Source organism: Protomyctophum bolini (assembly GCF_963924005.1).
Source record: "Protomyctophum bolini genome assembly, chromosome: 4".
Classification (NCBI taxonomy): domain Eukaryota; kingdom Metazoa; phylum Chordata; class Actinopteri; order Myctophiformes; family Myctophidae; genus Protomyctophum; species Protomyctophum bolini.
The window spans coordinates 13,279,938-13,298,858 of NC_137865.1; the positions used below are offsets into that span (position 1 = coordinate 13,279,938).

Sequence of the window (18,921 nt, forward strand, 5' to 3'; positions counted from 1 at the left end):
ATTGTAAACATTTTTGCACCACTAGGCTAGCGTAAGGTAAGGTCACAGCTTGAATGTTGCAATGTTTTCCTTGGATGGGGAGCATGGGATAAGTATGCATGTGAACCTGTACTTACCTGTGGCATGCACACAGCCTGTTGTTTGCTATAACTGGTGGACTTGTGCCAACACACTAAAACCTCCCTGCCCAGGTGCGTTTGCTAGCGATAGATAGACCAGGGGTCTTCAACGTTTTTCAGGCCAAGGACCCCTTCGCTGAAGCTGACAGAGATGAAGCAGGGACCCCCAATACATTGAATAAGATTGTGTTGCAGATTAAACTTTCCCCGTGACGGTGAGGCAAAATTGAGCTACAGCCACGATATGCACAAATGAGGCCATTACACCACCTTTGGTGAATGACACATGAGATTGAGCATACAGATTATACACACTTCATTTACACCGGGTCGTACATTTAATTGGTGAATCTGGCCCATTGTCTTTTGGATTAATTTGTTGGGTTTGTGTTCATGTGCATTTTCAGACGACAAAACATTTTAAACCCTCAATGATTAGTCAACCTGACCATTGACTATACATGCTCTGCTCTTTTTCCCCCCTCTACAACACCAACTCTCTGAAAATAGCTACTGTGGAAGTGTAGATGCTATTTATGGCTAATGTTCAGTACAGTTTTTTTGTTTTTTAAGTTAAAGTAAACTGCAATGTAGAAAGACAAGTAAAAGTCAGAAATTAAAAATGTACTTGAGTAAAAGTATTACAGTATTGGCGTCAAAATGTAGCCTACTTAAAGTACCAAAAGTATAGAAAGTACTCAATGTCCCAAATGTCCCAAGTTTTCCAATCTTTACAAGCTCACAATGTGTCACATCACGAGACATTGTGAGCTTGTAGATCATCTATTTTCAAATGGCGTAACTGTAATTGTATATAATTGTAGCGGAGTAATATTTGCCTCTGAGATGTAGTGGAGTAGAAGTATAAACTAAGTATTGAGTACATGTACTTAGTTACTCTACACCACTCGCAATAGAACCTTACATCGAAGACTAGACACCTGTCGGCTATTGCCACTTTGGTATAGGTGGCATGAATCCAGCAGTGACTGGTCATGTGATGTGATTCACTTGTTCATAATATTTAAAGGCCACTACAACCTGTAGTAGACAATGGCTACTGGTTTGTCATCATTCCTTCCTTATGTTTAAAATCTAAAAAGGGTGTTGGTTATAGACATTGGACCAGTTTTTAGGACTTGCAACTTGTACTGCTGCTGAATATTTCTGTAATTTTCATGTCTCTTCATGCATGACATTTATATAATCGTTAGTCCGTATATATCTTTTTTATGTGTTAGTTAATCAGAGTAGAAAATAACCACTCAACCCAGTTAGAACATCGATTCCAGGGAGATTGAAGCATGTCAGATTAATTAAAGTATTTAACTCAGCCCAGTGGAAGCAGCACACACACATGGCATGCACACACGTCTCCACTGCTCTCAGTTAATGGCTCAGGACTCAGGCTTTCCCTATTAACATATCGACTAGTTATCCAAGACATTTTAATCAACTTAAGCCCAAAAGAACAAGGATTAAGCTATAGCTTATTGGCCCCTAGCTGTGCAAACCTTGCTGGGGTGTTGGAAGTCATGCCTGGGTCCTATCAGAAAATTCCTTGCCTGCAATTTCATGCATCTGTTCTTCCACTCGTACCGCAAAGGCTTCTCAAAGGTCATAGATAGCGGCGCTGATTAGCTGTATTACTATAACAAAGGTCTAGCACAGAGGTCATCGCCATGTTGGCTTGTGGTGGACATTTTTCATCAACATATTTATTTTGCCACGGACATACAAAATGAGTCGGTGGACAATCATATTACCTGAAACACAGATAGCCCTGAATAACAGCTCTGAGTGTTCAAATGGAACCGAACGGACCCTTACGAGTCCATTTGAACCCAGGGGTCTTTGCAAATAAAACATATGAAAACCACTAGTACTAGTTGGACTCCTAATGTGCCATAGTGTCATAATTATGGATGTGTAAATGTGTCCAAAATGTATTTTGTAGTTTTAAATGAGGACCACTGGTGGTCCCTGGACCAGTGTTGTGGTCTTTTACCTAAACCTAATCAGGCTAGGTATATGACTGCTGCTCTGAGCTCTCTGCTATTCTAAATCCTTTAGATTGACCTTATACCGACCTTGAAACGTGACGTAACTTAGTTACGTCACCAAGAATGGTGGTCACTTATTGGCTGTTGGATGATACATACATACATACATACATACAGAATGTAGAAGTCCTAATAAGTCCAAAGCCTATACAAAGACTGTCGTATATGGTGTTGTATACGGTCATGCCATATTAGTCCATCAGTAGATGGCGCTGTTGTCAGTCCAAGTTCAAGGGCAGAGGAGCGGAGCGTGACACCCTGTGATTGTTTTTGACTTGAATGGGACAGACGGGAGAAGTGATCATCAGCAACCCTCCTCGGGTTTGCACTGAGAACCTTCTGCGCTGGGATCTGGGCCCTGAACACATCCGGGGGAAGTGTGCCAAGGTCATTGCCAAGCGCAGGAAGGCATACGACACCGTGGGCTCCCTGGCCCTGGACAGTGTCACCTTCGACAACACCCTGAAGGCCCTGGCCCATGCGGATGCCGAGTACACGCTCCAGTACAACATTATAGCCTTTCTCCAGCATGTGTCTCCCAGTAAGGAGGTGAGGACCGCCTGCGCAGAGGCAGATGAGAAGATGATAGACGGTGACGTGGACTTGGACACGATGCAAAGTACAGAGAATATCTACCAGAGGATTGTAGCTCTGGGGATGAAGGTGGATAAAGACGGTCTCACTGCAGAGGATAAGAGATATGTGGAGAGATGGGTTGGAAAAATTTTTGAGCGTACAATTCCAGAAGTTAATCGTCTGGGTGCCTCTAATATACAACAGATGTCTGACGATCTCATATTGGAGACCAAGAAGGTATATGATGATGTGGGTTCCCTGGACCTGGACAGTACCACTGTCAATAACATCTCACATAAACTGGCCAACATTAAGGTGGAATACATTGACCAGATGAACATGGTGAGCTACCTCTGGCGAGTGTCTCCCTGGAAGATGGTGAGAAAAGCCAGCTCTGATGCCTATAAGAAGCTGTCCAAGTTGTATGAGGACATGACGCTCATGAGAGACAACGTGAACCTAAGGATTGAGAATTCACGTTGTGAAGAGAACTCAACCATGTTGAAAGAGTTGGCGAAGCTACGTGCACTGCAGAGCGCTTTGCAGGGCTTTAAATCCCATGCCGACTCTGTCCTGAAGATGAAAGTTGCAAAACCTGCAAAGGACGTCTCTACCTTCCTGGAGGAGCTGGCCCATAAACTGCAGCCGCTGAGAGACCAGGAGAGTGCCAACCTCTGTAAGCTAAAGAAGGACTGTCAGAAGAGAGGTCTGCAATTCAACAGAAAGCTGTATGCACACGACCTGCCAGACCTCATGGACCAGGTGGTGAAGACCCAGTATGGAGTAGATCACAACCAGTTGAAGGAGTATTTTCCAGCGGAGGTCGTGATACGAGGTGTGCTGGACATCTGCCAGGACCTGCTGGGTCTGTCATTCAGCCTAGTGCACGGCGCCCCAGTGTGGCACCCCAATGTCACGTTGTACTGCGCCACAGACCACTCCTCTGGACAGGCAGTGGGACAGTTCTACCTTGACCTCTTCGCCAGAGAGGCAAAGAACGGACAGGCAGCTTGCTACTTCCTGCAGCCTGGCTGTCTGCTGCCTGATGGAAGCAGACAGATGCCCATCGTCGCCATAGTGACCAACTTTAGCAAACCCACAGCCCTGCTGACACATAAAGAGGTGATAACTTGCCTCCATGAGCTTGGTCACGCCATGCACATCATTTGTGCTCAGGTTGACTACGCTGTGTTCAATTCAATCCACGTGGACAGGTACTTTGTGGAGGCTCCGTCCCAGCTGCTGGAGAACTGGGCTTGGGAGAAGGAGCCACTACAGAGAATGTCCAAACACTACAAGACGGGAGCTCCGATTCCCAACGACCTGCTGGACAAACTGATCAGGTCTCGCCTCGCCAACAGCGTCATGACGACGCTGTGGCAGATAGTCCATATTGAATTGGACCTGGCTCTTCACAAGACTACATCGGATCCGGCTAAGAAATATGCCGAGCTTTGCAAGAGCATTCTGGGAGTCTCCGCCTCTCCAAACACACCAGCTCCAATTTGTGTTGGAGATGGAACAATATATCGCTACCTGTGGAGCGAGGTGTTGTCCATGGACATGTTCTACAGCCGTTTCAAGCGGGAAGGCATCATGAACCCTGAGGTGGGTTTGGACTACAGGAACTGCATCCTGAAGCCTGGTGCTTCTAAGGACGCCGAGGTGATGCTGAAGAACTTCTTGGGTCGTGAACCGAAGCAGGAAGCATTCCTCCTGAGCAAAGGACTAATGCCCCGTTCAGACCAGAAGAAGCTGCAGAAAAACGCACGCAGAAATAATTTTGAAGCAGCTCAGTAAGTGGGTGAGTGCCCTTGGGGCGAGACAAAAATAGTCAGTTTGAACAGGCCCAGGTATATTGCAGTGACTCATAGTGACCACTAGAGTGACTAGACCGTCCCATCTTCCACCAGGACACAGTCGTTTGTCTTCCAGTGCTTCCAATTGCCAATGCTTTTGAAAAGTTCCAGTTCTAGGAAACACAGAATGGGGGACTTTTTTATACAGCTCTATGGTATATTAATGACATAGTAAAATCTTGAAAATGAGTGGAATGCCCCTTTAAGTACATTTTGAATAGTGGACTTGTACTTGTAACAGACTATATCTACAATAGGGTATTGATGCTTTTACAGTAGTATGTGAGTACTAAGTTCTTTCCCCCACTGCATGGGGATATATAATTTTCTGCATCCCTCTCAAGTATAGGCTACATTGTAAAGCTTGGTGCTGCACAGAGTCATGCCGTTGCTATGTCTCACTGATGACAGCGGTGGCCGGAGGCATTGTCTTGTTCGTGTTTTATATACATTCAAACATACATCCCATTCTCATGAACACCAGATCTCAGGGGAACACCTTGAGGGAATTTCTTCTAATTTGGAACAAACAAACGGCCACTTGGACTCATGGGTGAAATGATTACTGTACTTCTGCTTCCATCCTTGGCAAATAAGCCTTATATGCCTTCATACATTATAATTACTTGCGCAAGCAGAGCGTGCAAGTACTAGTTTCGCCCGGGACTCGTATGCACCGTCCCAGCCGTTCCATGCGTATGCACCGTCCCGTCAATTTTGATGTGTATGCACCGTCCCAGCAAATGACGTAATTACTAATTGTGCCTGATACGGCAGTGGTGCCAGATTACATACATGTATACATAGGAGCATTACCTTTAATCCTCCCGACACTAAAACATATCGTCATTACGTCTCCATGTCTGGAGGATTAAAGGTAATGCTACTGTATGTATACATGTATGTAATCTTTCACCACTGCCGTATCAGGCACAATTAGTCATTTGCTGGGACGGTGCATACGCATCAAAATTGCTGGGACGGTGCATACGCATCAAAATTGACGGGACGGTGCATACGCATGGAACAGCTGGGATGGTGCATATGGCGCAAAGTAACCACAGTATACCGCTAATCAATTTACAAATTACATATACATATAGATAGAGGCATTTCCTTTAATCCACCAGGCACTGATTGACATACGTCACCATCGAAAGCCGTCACTCGTACGTATTCATTACAACATTATGTTTCTGAAGTGTATAAAAACAATTGCCATTGTTTCATTCAACATTATCAAAAAGTAGTTTCAAAAAAGTAAATTTCTTTCAAGTCATAAAGCTTTATTCTAGACAGAGAAGGTATCCCAGGAATCTAAAGATCATCGGTATATTCCTAAGCAGACGAAGGTTGCGCCAGGGTGAAATAAATTGTCTTACCCAGGAGAGACAAAAGGATTCTAAAGATCATAAGATCTTAAGATCATCAGCTCATCAAAGATCTTAAGATCATCAGAATATCAAGAATCAGGATATTCCCGATATTCAACATTTCAAACGTTCCTTCACAGAGAAACTGAGATTTGACAGTTTGTAGCGGTCGAAAGTACTTGCGCACTCCGCTCAACAAGCAAGTATGCACTCGACAGACTACATTTATAACACCTTGAATATCCTTGAATATCCTTGAATATCCTTTTAAAATGGTATACATTCTAAAGCTCGCTGCTGCTTTGCTGTGAATCATTTGTAATTTAGTTAGCAGAAGAGCTGCCATTTGTCTTTACTGTCATTTCAACAACAGCCTGTTTGCTAAAACCTTACTTAACCCCATGCATTTCTGCTCTCTCTGCTGCTGATGACATCATGCTTCAGGGAGTAATTACACCGCATCATGGGTGTCTCACACCGGAGGAAGTGCTTGACCCACACTCACTAACTGATCTACATCAGTAATCAGATTGTGTGTGTGTGTGTGTGTGTGTGTGTGTGTGTGTGTGTGTGTGTGTGTGTGTGTGTGTGTGTGTGTGTGTGTGTGTGTGTGTGTGTGTGTGTGTGTGTGTGTGTGTGTGTGTGTGTGTGTGTGTGTGTGTGTGTGTGTGTGTGTGTGTGTGTGTGTGTGTGTGTGTGTGTGTGTGTGTGTGTGTGTGTGTGTGTGTGTGTGTGTGTGTGTGTGTGTGTGTGTGTGTGCGTGCGTGCGTGCGTGCGTGCGCTCGCACAAACACGCGTCTGTTTTCAAGTTGGCATTGTAAAGGTCAGTAGTTCGGCTCCCATACTTTATAACTCGAGTCTGCCCCGGGACCCAAACTACTGAGAATAATAACCGACCTGCTAGCTTCTTGTCGGTCAGCTATTTTATTTTGACTACTTCTTAAAAGAAAATGTTAAAAGGGATGTTTACCCCGCAACCCATAAAACTGTGTCCACCACCCACCGATGGGTCCTGCGCCAGTGTTTGAGTTATGTTTAGGTTGGCGTACACTCTGTACAGCTTAACCATGCTGCCTTTCCTGCTTCACAGACTTCTACTGGTCAATGTTCTTCTTCTGGGAACGAGAGGATGATCTAGGCTGATCCCAGTAGATCTCCCTGTCCCGTTAAACATCACGCTTTGAACTGGCTGCACTTTAAAGGCAGACACTGGACTGGAGTTTATAAAAAAACAAATAAACCACAGCTTGTCTTTCCTGGACCTGGGTTAGTACCGGTCCACCAAACTGTAATTAGGGTGCCAACCATAAACAGGAGGTACTGGTGGTGGCAGTGGCTCAGCTGCCATGGATGACTGCCTTCACCAAGACAATCTGGAGTTTCCCCTCTCGGTGTGTGTGATGTAGGGCCAAAGGCCACCCTCGGAGAGAGAGGGAGACAGAGAGGGCTGGGTATAGTGGGCGATGGGTGGAATGAGATGAAGAAACTAATGAAAGAAGCAACAAAAGACACACATGGGACAGGCTTTGTGAGACAACAGACAGGGCATAGTAGAGACACACACACACACACACACACACACACACACACACACACACACACACACACACAGAGGTTAATGGTCTGCCTCTTCTCCGATGTACTGTAGCTGTGTAAATCTCATTCTGCATGCAATTACGTTTTATGTGACATTCTTGTTAACTGTAACTGTTGTTCAGTTGTCACTGATTGTTTTAGGGACTTCCCGCTCCTGACTCCAAGTCCATTGCTACTGGGGAACACAAACGATAAGCGCTCATGCGGCAACGGCACAACATGGCATGGCACGGTGTGTGACGTCACGTGGCCTTGTGACAGCCTCAAGGAGTCCCTAATTTGAGAATGATAGAAGAACAAAGACATCGAAGAAGAGAATATTTCATGGGTTCTGTGAAAGAGGAAGTTGTATGGTTCAGGTCAGGATCAGGGAATATAGACAACATTAGGTGACAGCCTTCAAAGAGTGAAAAAGGGTGGAGAAAAGATTACCTGAAAAGGGAAAATAATGAGTAAAGGGTTGGACAAACAAAAGGGTCTGTTAGGAAGTGAGTTGAGCAGAGTCTCTCCTGTCCTGTTAACCAGGGGGGTTAAATATAGTGTCTGACGGTGTCTGTGAGTGATGCACACCCTGCCTCTATTGGCTCAGCGTGAGGGCTTAACGGGAACAACAATGACATCATGAGTTCCAGAACAGTGGGGTATAGCTGCTGGCAGACAAATTCTCTAGTTGGATATTGGGTAGAAACCACTTATCTCCATATTTTAACTTTTTGTTTAGTTTCCTTTTTTTATTTATAAATTTGTGCCCAATTGTGTCACACAAAAGTAGCAAAAATTGTACGTTTACATAACACGTTTTAAGCTTGTAGATCTGCTAATTTAGCTATTATTGATTTTGAATCCTGAAAAGTAACAGTTTTGCACATAATGAGGATTCCACCCGACCATGTACAGTATTTAACCATCCATGCAAATATTCTTGGTTTCCTTGCAATTTAAACACTGAAAGCAAAAATCTGATTTGTGTAAACGGATACAAACACGGAGACACATTTGTTGACTTTGACTTATAAGGTCCAACCTTTGAGGTATTTGACTCATTCCCTTTCTTTGGCTGCTCTTTATGAACTAACTCTTACAATTCATATAAAATTGTGGATTTATATAACACCAACACTAGAGGCAATCATGCAAGGCGCAAACCTGCACATTGGATCAGTTTAGTGTCATGCTCAACTGCTCACACTTCCACATTAAGCCATGAGTCTGGGATTTGGATCCATTCTCTAATATCGCCTATAGTAACTTTGGAGAGATTTGATATAATGCATTTCATTGTCAGTATTCAGTAATCGTCATAACGGAGGTCAGGGCATCGTGGTTCTTTACTTTCATGGTGTATTACTTCCGCTGCTGTCTGTGAGCTCAGTTTGTTTGTATGAAAACGTTTGGACACGGCTGCTAAATCTCTGATTCTGATAAAATTCAGGTCTTCCTTCTGTCATGCATTGAAGAGCTTCAGAGAAAGAGATAAATCCTTTTTATATTCACTGAAAGTTCACGTGCAGATTGCAGTCCGCCTGCCACTCAGAGAAAACGACAGCCTTTTCCTGAACTTTTTGTTCACTCCTCTCCATCTGAGAATGTGGAGTTTGGGCGAGGAGGTGTCCAAGTTTCCAGCTCCTCGTTTTAAAGGTCACTGAGAGAACTCTTGGGTGTTTTTATTGCCTTGAGAACAGCGCTTAGCCTGAAGATGCGCTTCACAGGCAACCATTATGTCATCCTCCTCTCCTTCTATTTTCTCTCTATATTCTCTTATCTCATCCTTTTTCCTCTCTTCTGATCACCATTCTTGTCTCAGCTCCTCTCCTCATACAGACACAACCAGTTTGTGTACATAACCAATCTGGTCTGAGAGGAGGAAATTAATGTAGATGCAACCATAGATATTTAGGTTACATCAAATTCTCATGCCTGGCTCTCCTTTGGCCTGTGTTTAAATGGTCTCCATGCACAACCAAACCTCCAGGCCAGCAGTCAAGAGCATGGGATGCACTGGTTATGGTTGTTTTAATGCCGAAATCTGAGTATTTACTATACACCGATGCCCATAATACTGTACATAAGGGCATTTATGTATTAACTTTCTTTATTAACACAGACTAGAGCGCGTGCGAGCGAGTGTCTCTATTTTGGGCATGTCTCTATCTTTCTCTGTTTTGGGCATAGGTGAAAATGTTCAAAGAAATGTTCAATGATCTACAATGTCATGCTCACGTACTTGATTATTATTCTTCTCTTGGTTTTTGAGCAGGGTTAATAATACAACTTTTAGTTGGCACATGGGGGAAATAAAGAAGAAAATACAAGGGATTCTCCGCCTCCTCACAGCCCTCCATCCTGCCCTGCAGGTTTACAGCGGCAAATGTTGCTGCTGCTTGGGGACTGAAGGAGCGCAAAAGTATTAGATTTAATTTTGTGTTGAGCGCTGCGTATTTCCTTCCCATCCAAATCCCTTGCGGTATCGCCAGGTCCGACATCAAAAGCCTCCAGCTCCTTCTCTCAACTCGGCGTTGTTCCAAAACTGGGCTGATTTTCATTCATGGACTAAACATTGAGATTTTATGTCGTATTGAAATTTTTCCTATTTCCATTTATTGTCCAGAACTTTATGTATACTTTGTTGACCAGGATGGTACCCCAGGGGTCTATACTTGGGGTCCCTCCTTTCCCCCTCTACACCTAATCCCTCCACCGAAATAGCTGATGTACAAGCTCAGTGTAAGTTTGTAGATCTGCTATTTTCACAGAATGTTCACACCACCATTTCTGAATAACACAAATACTCAATAGTGAGAGAGAGAGAGATGATTTTTGTTTTGTTACCACTGCGTAAAAAAAAAAAGGTTCGCACTCCGTTACGAGATCATGGAGTTTTGCCTCAGAAATGGAAACAGTGGTGGTATAAAAGCCTTGTTGTTAAAATCTTCATTATGGCTGATTAAAATGCATGTGTCATTTCACTCAGCCCACACATCCTGGCAGCCTGGTTAACCTCCTGTGGTTGGTTCAGTCATTCAGTCATTCAGCCAGCCAGCCTTTCAGTTAGTTGTGAAGGATGGCTTTCCCCGGCTGACAGGACTAACTTCACTGGTTCTTTTGTTGAACTTGGCAATCAGAGCTATGGGGGAACTTGGGGAAGCTATCTCCTGTCCTGACCCACGGAAGTCTGGGAAAAATGGTTGTGTATTTGTCACTTCAGCTGTTTGTGCAATGTTTTAAGTAGGCCTCTAGTAATAAGATAAGTGCTGGGCCGATATGGGCATAATCAAATAACACATTTATTTTACCAGCTTCTGAAAGCGCCTGGTTAGAGAACAGCCATGAAAAGGTTTACATGCTAGTTTTACCAAATACCTCCATATTAATGTTGATAAAAATGATAACGGGACTGCCGCATATCTGCCGCGATTCTGCTAATATTCATATTCTAAGAAGAATATGCCCATGTTTCCTGTCCTGGTTCATTTCCTCATAAATTTTCATGCTTAATTTGATTGGCCCGGCAGCAGATTTGAACGGGAAACATTCCTGTTCAAATCTGCTGCCGATCCAATCAGTGGCGTCAACTCCGAACAGGTCAGCTTCATATATGGAGATCTACGGGTTTGAGGTGAGATTTAGAGTTGTTGGCCAATATATATAATATTGATGACATCAGGGATTTCCATATGGCTTAATATTGATGATGAGTTGACATTGATCTCCATCCCTGATGATGTCACGTGATGTCACATGCTCTCTCACCCCGACCAACACACTGACGGGAAATGCACGATTCCATAACTGCACACAAGCGTACAATACGTGGCGTACTTGTGCGCGAGCAGAGAATGCAACTAAGTACTGCTACTAAGTAATGTCTTACAACTGCTGTTCTAAATCCTTTAGACCCGTTATTGACGGGGCACGTGCAGATGTTTAACCATCCACCCACATTAGAACAGCTCTGTGCCAGTTAGATCCACAGGAAGGAAATGGTCATGGGTACAATCAGGAACAGATGACATCAACCACACTTAATCTGGCCTTTTCCCCCCTTTTTCTCACACAATGCTCTCAAATGAAGGGTCAGTTTGGCTAGTTTGGGCGTTTCATGCACATAATATTCAAACACACACAGTCACACACGCAGACACACACACACACACACACACACACACACACACACACACACACTTCCTGGCCTGTCAGACCGCAGATTTAATAAATATTAGTGTTGGACTCTGTGTTGAGGACCTGAGTCATGTTCAACAACCTGAAACTAAAAACACACTCTCTTCTACATCCATTAGACTGTGTTCTGCTAACAAGTCTTTACATAGCTCTGTGTATGTTGGCTGCAAAGAGGGTTGAGACCAAGGTGCTGTGCCATGCCTGGCATTGCCTGCAGTGCTTTAATTTACATTCTTGCGCTATTATCCCAGTGTTTATTATCAGTTCACTTCAATCGTGTGCGGAGATTTATCAAAGAATTTGATCATGGAATTGAATCCAATCTATTAGGGAATGAAGTGAAGGCAGAGCGTGTGAGGGAATGTTTTGCTGCTCATAGCTGATGATGACTCACAGTATTTGATCAGAATAAAATTTGGGGGCAGCTTATAGTGCAATTAGTCCCGTAAACCCAAAGCCCACTAAGGGATTTGGGAACCCAATTAAGGCATGTTGGAAACTATGGTTGAACTTGGAAGCCCAATGCCTGTGTCCTGTAGGCTGTGTCCCTGTTGACACTTCTGTAGCCGCCAGCATCTTTCAAAATATAGGCGCTCGAGTGCCAGCAGATATGGCAGATTTGACCATATTCGGGAGGCATAATCACCCCACCACCGAAAATTCAGACTATGTATGAGCCTTAAGTATGCCTGGTTTGCCTGGTGGGTGGTGATGGATGGTGATCCACCTGAACTGAAGCCACACCCACAGATGTAGTTGTATGATAAAGTGGGAGGGGTTAAGTGAGGGTCTGATAGTGTGATGTCACTATATTACTGTTTATTTCATTGGCCCGTTTGACTGTCAACGGTTCAGCCTCCAGGAAGAAACCCTAAATACAAAGTTAATACACCATTGCACATAAAAACGACTCCAGGGTATCTAATGAAGTACTGTCACCTCACAGACACATGAAAAACTGGAAAAATATGTGGCACTCCCTGTTTAAAGATTTAGCTGAGAACCAGGGCTTGACACTCATTCAGTGCGGGTGGAGACTAGAGAGTTGTTATGGCTGTTATCTTTATCTTCTCAAGACTTGCAGGATGTGAATGTTTGAATGTTTTGTTAAACATGGTCTTCAGCATTGATAAAAGTAGGAACTGAAGGGATGGTGTTTTACTCTGCCTTTATTTAGGACAGTTTTTGTGTGTGTGCACGCACACACGCACACACGCACACGCATCTCTAACCCTAGACGGAATTGCCTTGATGTTAATTTTGAGTGTTTGTGCAGGGATGTGTAAATACTTTTCAGGAATAGTTCACCCAAAACATTACTTATTTCTATCAATTACACACTATGAAGCCTTGACTGGAGTTTTGTTTAGTTTTGTTTGCATTCCTGAGCCAATAATTGGATGACCAGGTCATCACTCAGAGTCAGTAGCAGACTCTTTGAGTGGGCTCTTTCACTCTGCTGGTCATCAAATTATTGGCTTAGTCTGTGACAAAAGCCAAACAAAATCTCCATGAATTCAAGGATTCATGGAGTGTGTAATAATGTATAGACAATAAGTACTTTTTGGGGTGAACTACTCCTGTAGAATTCCCACCATGGTGTAACCTCGCTTCGGTGTCACCAGACTATCCACCTCGGCGGTCTGGTAAGACGGGCAGTTTCGGTAGGCCAATCAGAGACAGGCGGGGCGTTACCATGTCTATAGATGGACGTAGTTTAGAATCCTGCAGACTTTCCAGTGTCGCCTGCAGTCGATTAGTTATATGCTGCTGATGACATCACACTTTATGTAACCCTCGTTAAACTCGAGCGCGGCATTATTTTGAGTAATGTGCCGAATAAATCAGCTGTGGCCTTTTTTTTTAGGCGGTGATGAAAATGCAGCAGTTAAGAGTAGTTGAGAAGCATCTCATTGCGGCTGTGTTTAGTGTGAGGTGGGAAGTCTCTCTGGTCTATAAAAACACACACAAAACAAACACAGCAGAGGAGTGAGGAGTACAGGCAGTACAGTAACAGTAGCAGTAGTACTAGTAGCAGTCATTACTTTTGTACTAGCAGTGGTAGGCCAAGAGATCGATGACACAAATGAAATGTCCGGGACGGGAAAGTGTGATTTGCTTTTAGGTTGTTGTTTCATTCCGTCTCAATTCAATATGGTAGGCTAAAGGCTATTCATGAAGAACAACGCTACCTTTTTACTAGAGTTGTACCGATACTGGTATGGGTTACTCGGGCCGATACCACCCTCAAGTACTCGTACATCTCGGTACTTTGACCCGAGTACCAAAACATCCAATTGACAGTAGGCTGAACGAATGCAATGGGAGCAAGTCTGATCCACCCAAAACTGCAGCAAATCGCCAAAAACAAGCGATCTACAAGCATACATGACAACAGACAAGTGTAGTCTCTGAGTTGCACCACTCAGTTCACCCCCCGCCAGTATGAAATCATAATTATTATGAATTATACCACAGTCCTGTTTCAGTATGAAATCATCATCATTGTGAATTATACAACATTGAGTTCCAACCTTGCATTGTGACTGATCTGATCTCGAGGCCTTCTAATGGAAGTATCAAGCAATATCAGCACTAATTCTACATAGTACTATGTCAAGTATAATTGTGTTATAATCGCAATAAGTCGTTGTGCTAAATCCTGAGAGATGTTGGCAGATTTGACACTGGTATGCTGCAGTCGGCTAGTATATCTTGCCCTTTTTTAGTTTGACGTAATTTAAAACTGGCCTACATTGTATAAACCCAGTTTACTGTGGACACAGAAAGACAGAATAGAAAGCTGAGACTGAATAATCCTAAGTACAGAGTTCTCAACCAATCACGACAAATCAGGAGGCGGGTTAAAGACATGTCCAGACATGACCAGCACAACATTTCAATCTGTCAAAACAATGACAATGTTTTCGGGTACCTGTCCCACTGCTGCAGTGATGTGTGACGTTCTGCGGAATGTTTATTAGGTGCCTTGTTGAAAGCACGCTTGAGTCATTTAGTTTTATGTTGAATAACCAATAGTAGGAGCACTAGAGCCATCAAATTGTTCTGTCTGTCGGTCTGTGTGTGTGTGTGTGTGTCCCTCTTCTCTCTCAGGGTGTTTGATGGGAAATCTCACAGCTGTTGGTTTCCACAGTTTCAATCAGCATGGAATTATGGGAATGCCGGGGGGTTTGGGAGAGCGTAGGGGTGTGTTTGTGTGAGAGAGAGAGGGATTTACATCAGTGCTTCAGACTCTCACTCGGGGCATCGATCCACCATGACTGCCTGTATTGACATGACTTTAGTTCAAGGACAGTCCTGTTGCCCAGCGGACTTCATTTCACGAGTCTCTCACTTTGTATGATTACATTTTAGTTTTTATTATTATTGATTCACCTCTTCGGAGTCCCAATGGGCCAAAGCATGCATGGTTTGTCACTAGCCTCCTGTATCCAGCCTTCATCTGCCTTTGCAATGCATATTGCCCCAGGCTCGGGAGGGAGGATTATCACAACAAAACAAAAAAATAAGTGATATTTGAATTAAGTGAAATCACTGAATATACCTTTTAATTCAATCACATGAAGAACCCTATTGTCCCAATTATGTGCATGTCCTAATGGGACGAACATTCCTACTATTCTTACCAAAGACGACCTGAGGGCACAGCACTGTGCCATGCGTCTGTTGTCCAGAACCGCAGAACAGACTGCATGCCAGCCATGCCCATATACGATATATATACTAGGGGTGCAACGGTTCAGTTAGACCACGGTTCGGTTCGAACCTCGGTATGGGGGCCACGGTTTCGGTTCGGTTTCGGTACAGTAAAAAAAAATACCCCCTTGTGAAGTGATCCCCAGGAACGCGCCCTACTGTACCCTCTACTGTACTGTACTGTACTAGTGTCACTGTACTGGCACACACGAAATCATCATATATACAGTTAATAATCTGCGTGTGTGTTAGGTTGTGCACAGGTGGTGAAAAACAACCACACTGTTTTCATGCTCATACCCAGCCAGCCAGCCAGGCAGTGGCTTGCACCACTCAAAAAAGTTTATTTATAGCATTTTCTTTTCTTCTCTTTTTAGCATATATTATTTTATTAGGCATTTCTGCCTTTTCATTATTTTGAACTTGAAAGGGGGAAAAATACCTTATATTGCTATTTTAATGTGCCTCATCATTATTTTCAAGGCGAAATAAATGCACCTATGCGCTCACACGGGGCATTAAGCACATGCAGGAAAGAGGAGAGGAGAGTGCCTCCTGGGAGGGGAGTCATTCACAGTGAATGCGTCGTGTCTCAGAAAAATAGCCTACAAAAGTTTACAATAAGTCTACATGAGGATTTAAGGATATTATGCTTATATTATTAGAAGAAGGGCTTCTATCTACAGTCATGGATTGGACATGGGAGTATTTTGTTGGTACTTTTCTGACGGAATGAATGTCCTGCTGCGGGTTGTTTATGCTCTCACTCTCCCTCTTAATTAGCACTCAAACAGCGAGTGCAGATGCAGAATCAGATCTGAACAAACTTACAACGACCGTGCTTAGAAGCCTGTTGGCGCGAGGTTACTCCGCTGTGTGTGTCTCTGTGTATGACGATCAATAATTATTCCAAGAACGACGTTTAAAGACGAGTGCTGGATTCTCCTCATCATGCCGTCTCTCTCTCTGTGTGTGTGTGTGTGTGTGTGTGTGTGTGTGTGTAGGGGGTGGGCCGACAGAGTGCTACACTTCTGTGACCGAAAGAGTGCTAGACTTCTTAGTAGGACGGTGTGTGACCGATAGAGTGCTAGACTTCTAAGTAGGCCAGTGTGTGACCGAGAAATACATTCTTCGCAGCTGTAATAAATGAATTAATGCAAACCGAAATAGCGCGGTTCATTAGAGCGCATTGAACCGTGTATGTGGAACCGAACGGTTCGGTTTTCGGTTGAAAACCGTTGCACCCCTAATATATACCCACTTCAAACTCGCCGTGCGTATTGGGGAGGACCTGAGGGCATCAGCGTGGGTCTCCAAAAGAATATCGATGGGATCATGTGACCGCAAACATCCGAGTATACCGACAGTCGGGGTTTTCCAGTGTGAGATGGTCATTGCAGGGAAGTAAGTGAAGCGGATATACTAATCAATTTAACAAGGGCAATCAGTGTGAAGGGGAAGCTCAGCGATCAATAGACAGCAGGATCTCTCAAAGCTTCCCTGAGTCAACACAGGGTAATCCTGGTGGGTCTGTGTCATAATGCACAGAGTAGACAATACAAAATTACACCACACTCGCCAGGGGAAACAAAGATTAGATAAACCCCCCCCCCCCACAACTTCTCTGAGGAAGATTGGGGTGAATGAGGATTTCCCCTTACAAATGTAAGTTTCTAATCAGAGTTTATGACGATGAGTCCACAGCACTGAACCAGTGGAAGAACAATAATTTGGCAGTTTCTTATACAATACGTAGTTCTTGTGCTCTGCTGCTCTCTGACTATCTTACCCCATACATCATCATAAGTAACCACTTAAATCCCTTCTTGTCTTATTATTTGTTTTTATAGGTAAAAGTTTAATCTACAAGCTCACCACATGTTGCATCGCAATGCATTTGTATGACGACGACATGGCATGCCCAACACCTGGATGTCAGGCTGAAAAGAGTGTAAACACCCTTTATTTCAGCATTATTCTAATGTTTGCAAATGGTCGAAGCCCTCATATGAATTTTTCACATTGCAACCACTTTAAATCTCAGGGGAGGTATGACCCTGGCCCTGACCTCTGTTCTCTGGCCCCCTGACCCATTTATTAGTGCCTATGGGGATAGACATGACCCTAACCTCGGCTAGTGCTCACTCAGCTCAGTGAACCCACTCCCCCGCCAAACCCCCGCCCCCCCTCGATTAGGTTAATAATAATAATAATATCTGGGACTTACTGTATATATAGCGCTTTTCATGACACTCAAAGACTCTTTACATGTATTGGGACCAGGGGGCGGGGGGTGACAAGAAAAATGACAACTTTATTAGAAAAAACTATTACAAGAGTAAAACGAATAAAACGGTGCATATAACAAGTTTAAAAACACATCAGTTTGGAATTGCGATTCTGAACATGTGGGTTTTCAGTGCAGATTTGAAGGTAGGAAGTGAGTGGGCATCTCCTCACTAGGTTGCACTCCTATCTACTTGCTCAGTGCTTTATCAAACTTTTTAATTTCAAGGACCCCAAACCTCTGGAAAATGGAATGTCGGTTTGGTTCCATTTGTTTCCTCTGAGTAGAACAGAGTTAGAGTTAGAGTCGTGTAAGTAAAGGCTCTATTTGGAACCCCTTCAAGGAATGCTGAGGGTCCCTGGACCCCCACGTGGAGAACCGCTGCACTTTGTTGATTTTATAATTAAATAAGGCTTATCTAGTTTAGTGCACCCTGCACCGTCTGAATGCATGTTGTGTCTAATTTAGTGTCCATTGTATGTCTTTTCTGCATGTTATGTCTAATGTATATGTGTCCATTGAATACATTTTTTGCATGTTTGGTTGGGTGACTGTCTATTGTATACACGTGTCCTTTGATTGTATTCTGCATATTGTGTCTAGTCATGTATGTGTCCGTTGAATGTATTTTCTGCTATGTCCTCTATTGCACCAATGGAACTGTACAATATGTCCACATTCTTCAGTCTGTGTAGATTTATTACGCTCTGCATTTATTATGCTCTTAAATTCCTTCCTATTCTGGGCATGTTGTACTTGATACCAAATAGGCAAACATTCTGTGAAAATAGGCGAATATACAGTGTTGCAACGATGCAATGCCTTGTATGAGCTTGTAGATTGGCTATTTTTGACATAGAGATTTGGTGTATATGTAACAAAGGAGGGGGCCAAATAGACCCCTGGTCAACAAAATATATGGTTTAAGTGGTTAAAATCCTTTTTCTGCACCGGTGCCATATTGAGACTCCAGTGTATTAAGTGTTGAATTGATTGTGACTACAGTACAAGTCTAAGTAAATTAATATACTCCTACTTGTCATAGTTGTCAATGCAATGCATTCTGAATGTTGGAACAGTCCAGATTTCTTTGACCTTTGCTCCCTGAATCTGTTGGGAATATGCATTCTCAAACAGAGCTGCAGTTCAACA

The 18,921-nt window shown here is 43.5% G+C and overlaps 1 protein-coding gene and 1 long non-coding RNA gene across 2 annotated transcripts in view; both read left to right on the forward strand.

Annotated features, from left to right (window-relative positions):
• The window catches only part of LOC308313726, an 81,075-nt gene that overhangs the window by 19,019 nt on the left and 43,135 nt on the right, over positions 1 to 18,921 (forward strand). The gene's annotated exons all lie outside the window — the stretch shown is intronic.
• Positions 2,462 to 4,558, forward strand: LOC308313828 (thimet oligopeptidase-like; the record flags this gene model as incomplete). Its single annotated transcript, XM_080761157.1, has 1 exon — positions 2,462 to 4,558. One exon carries the CDS (start codon positions 2,462 to 2,464, stop codon positions 4,556 to 4,558), a length of 2,097 nt encoding a protein of 698 aa, XP_080617283.1.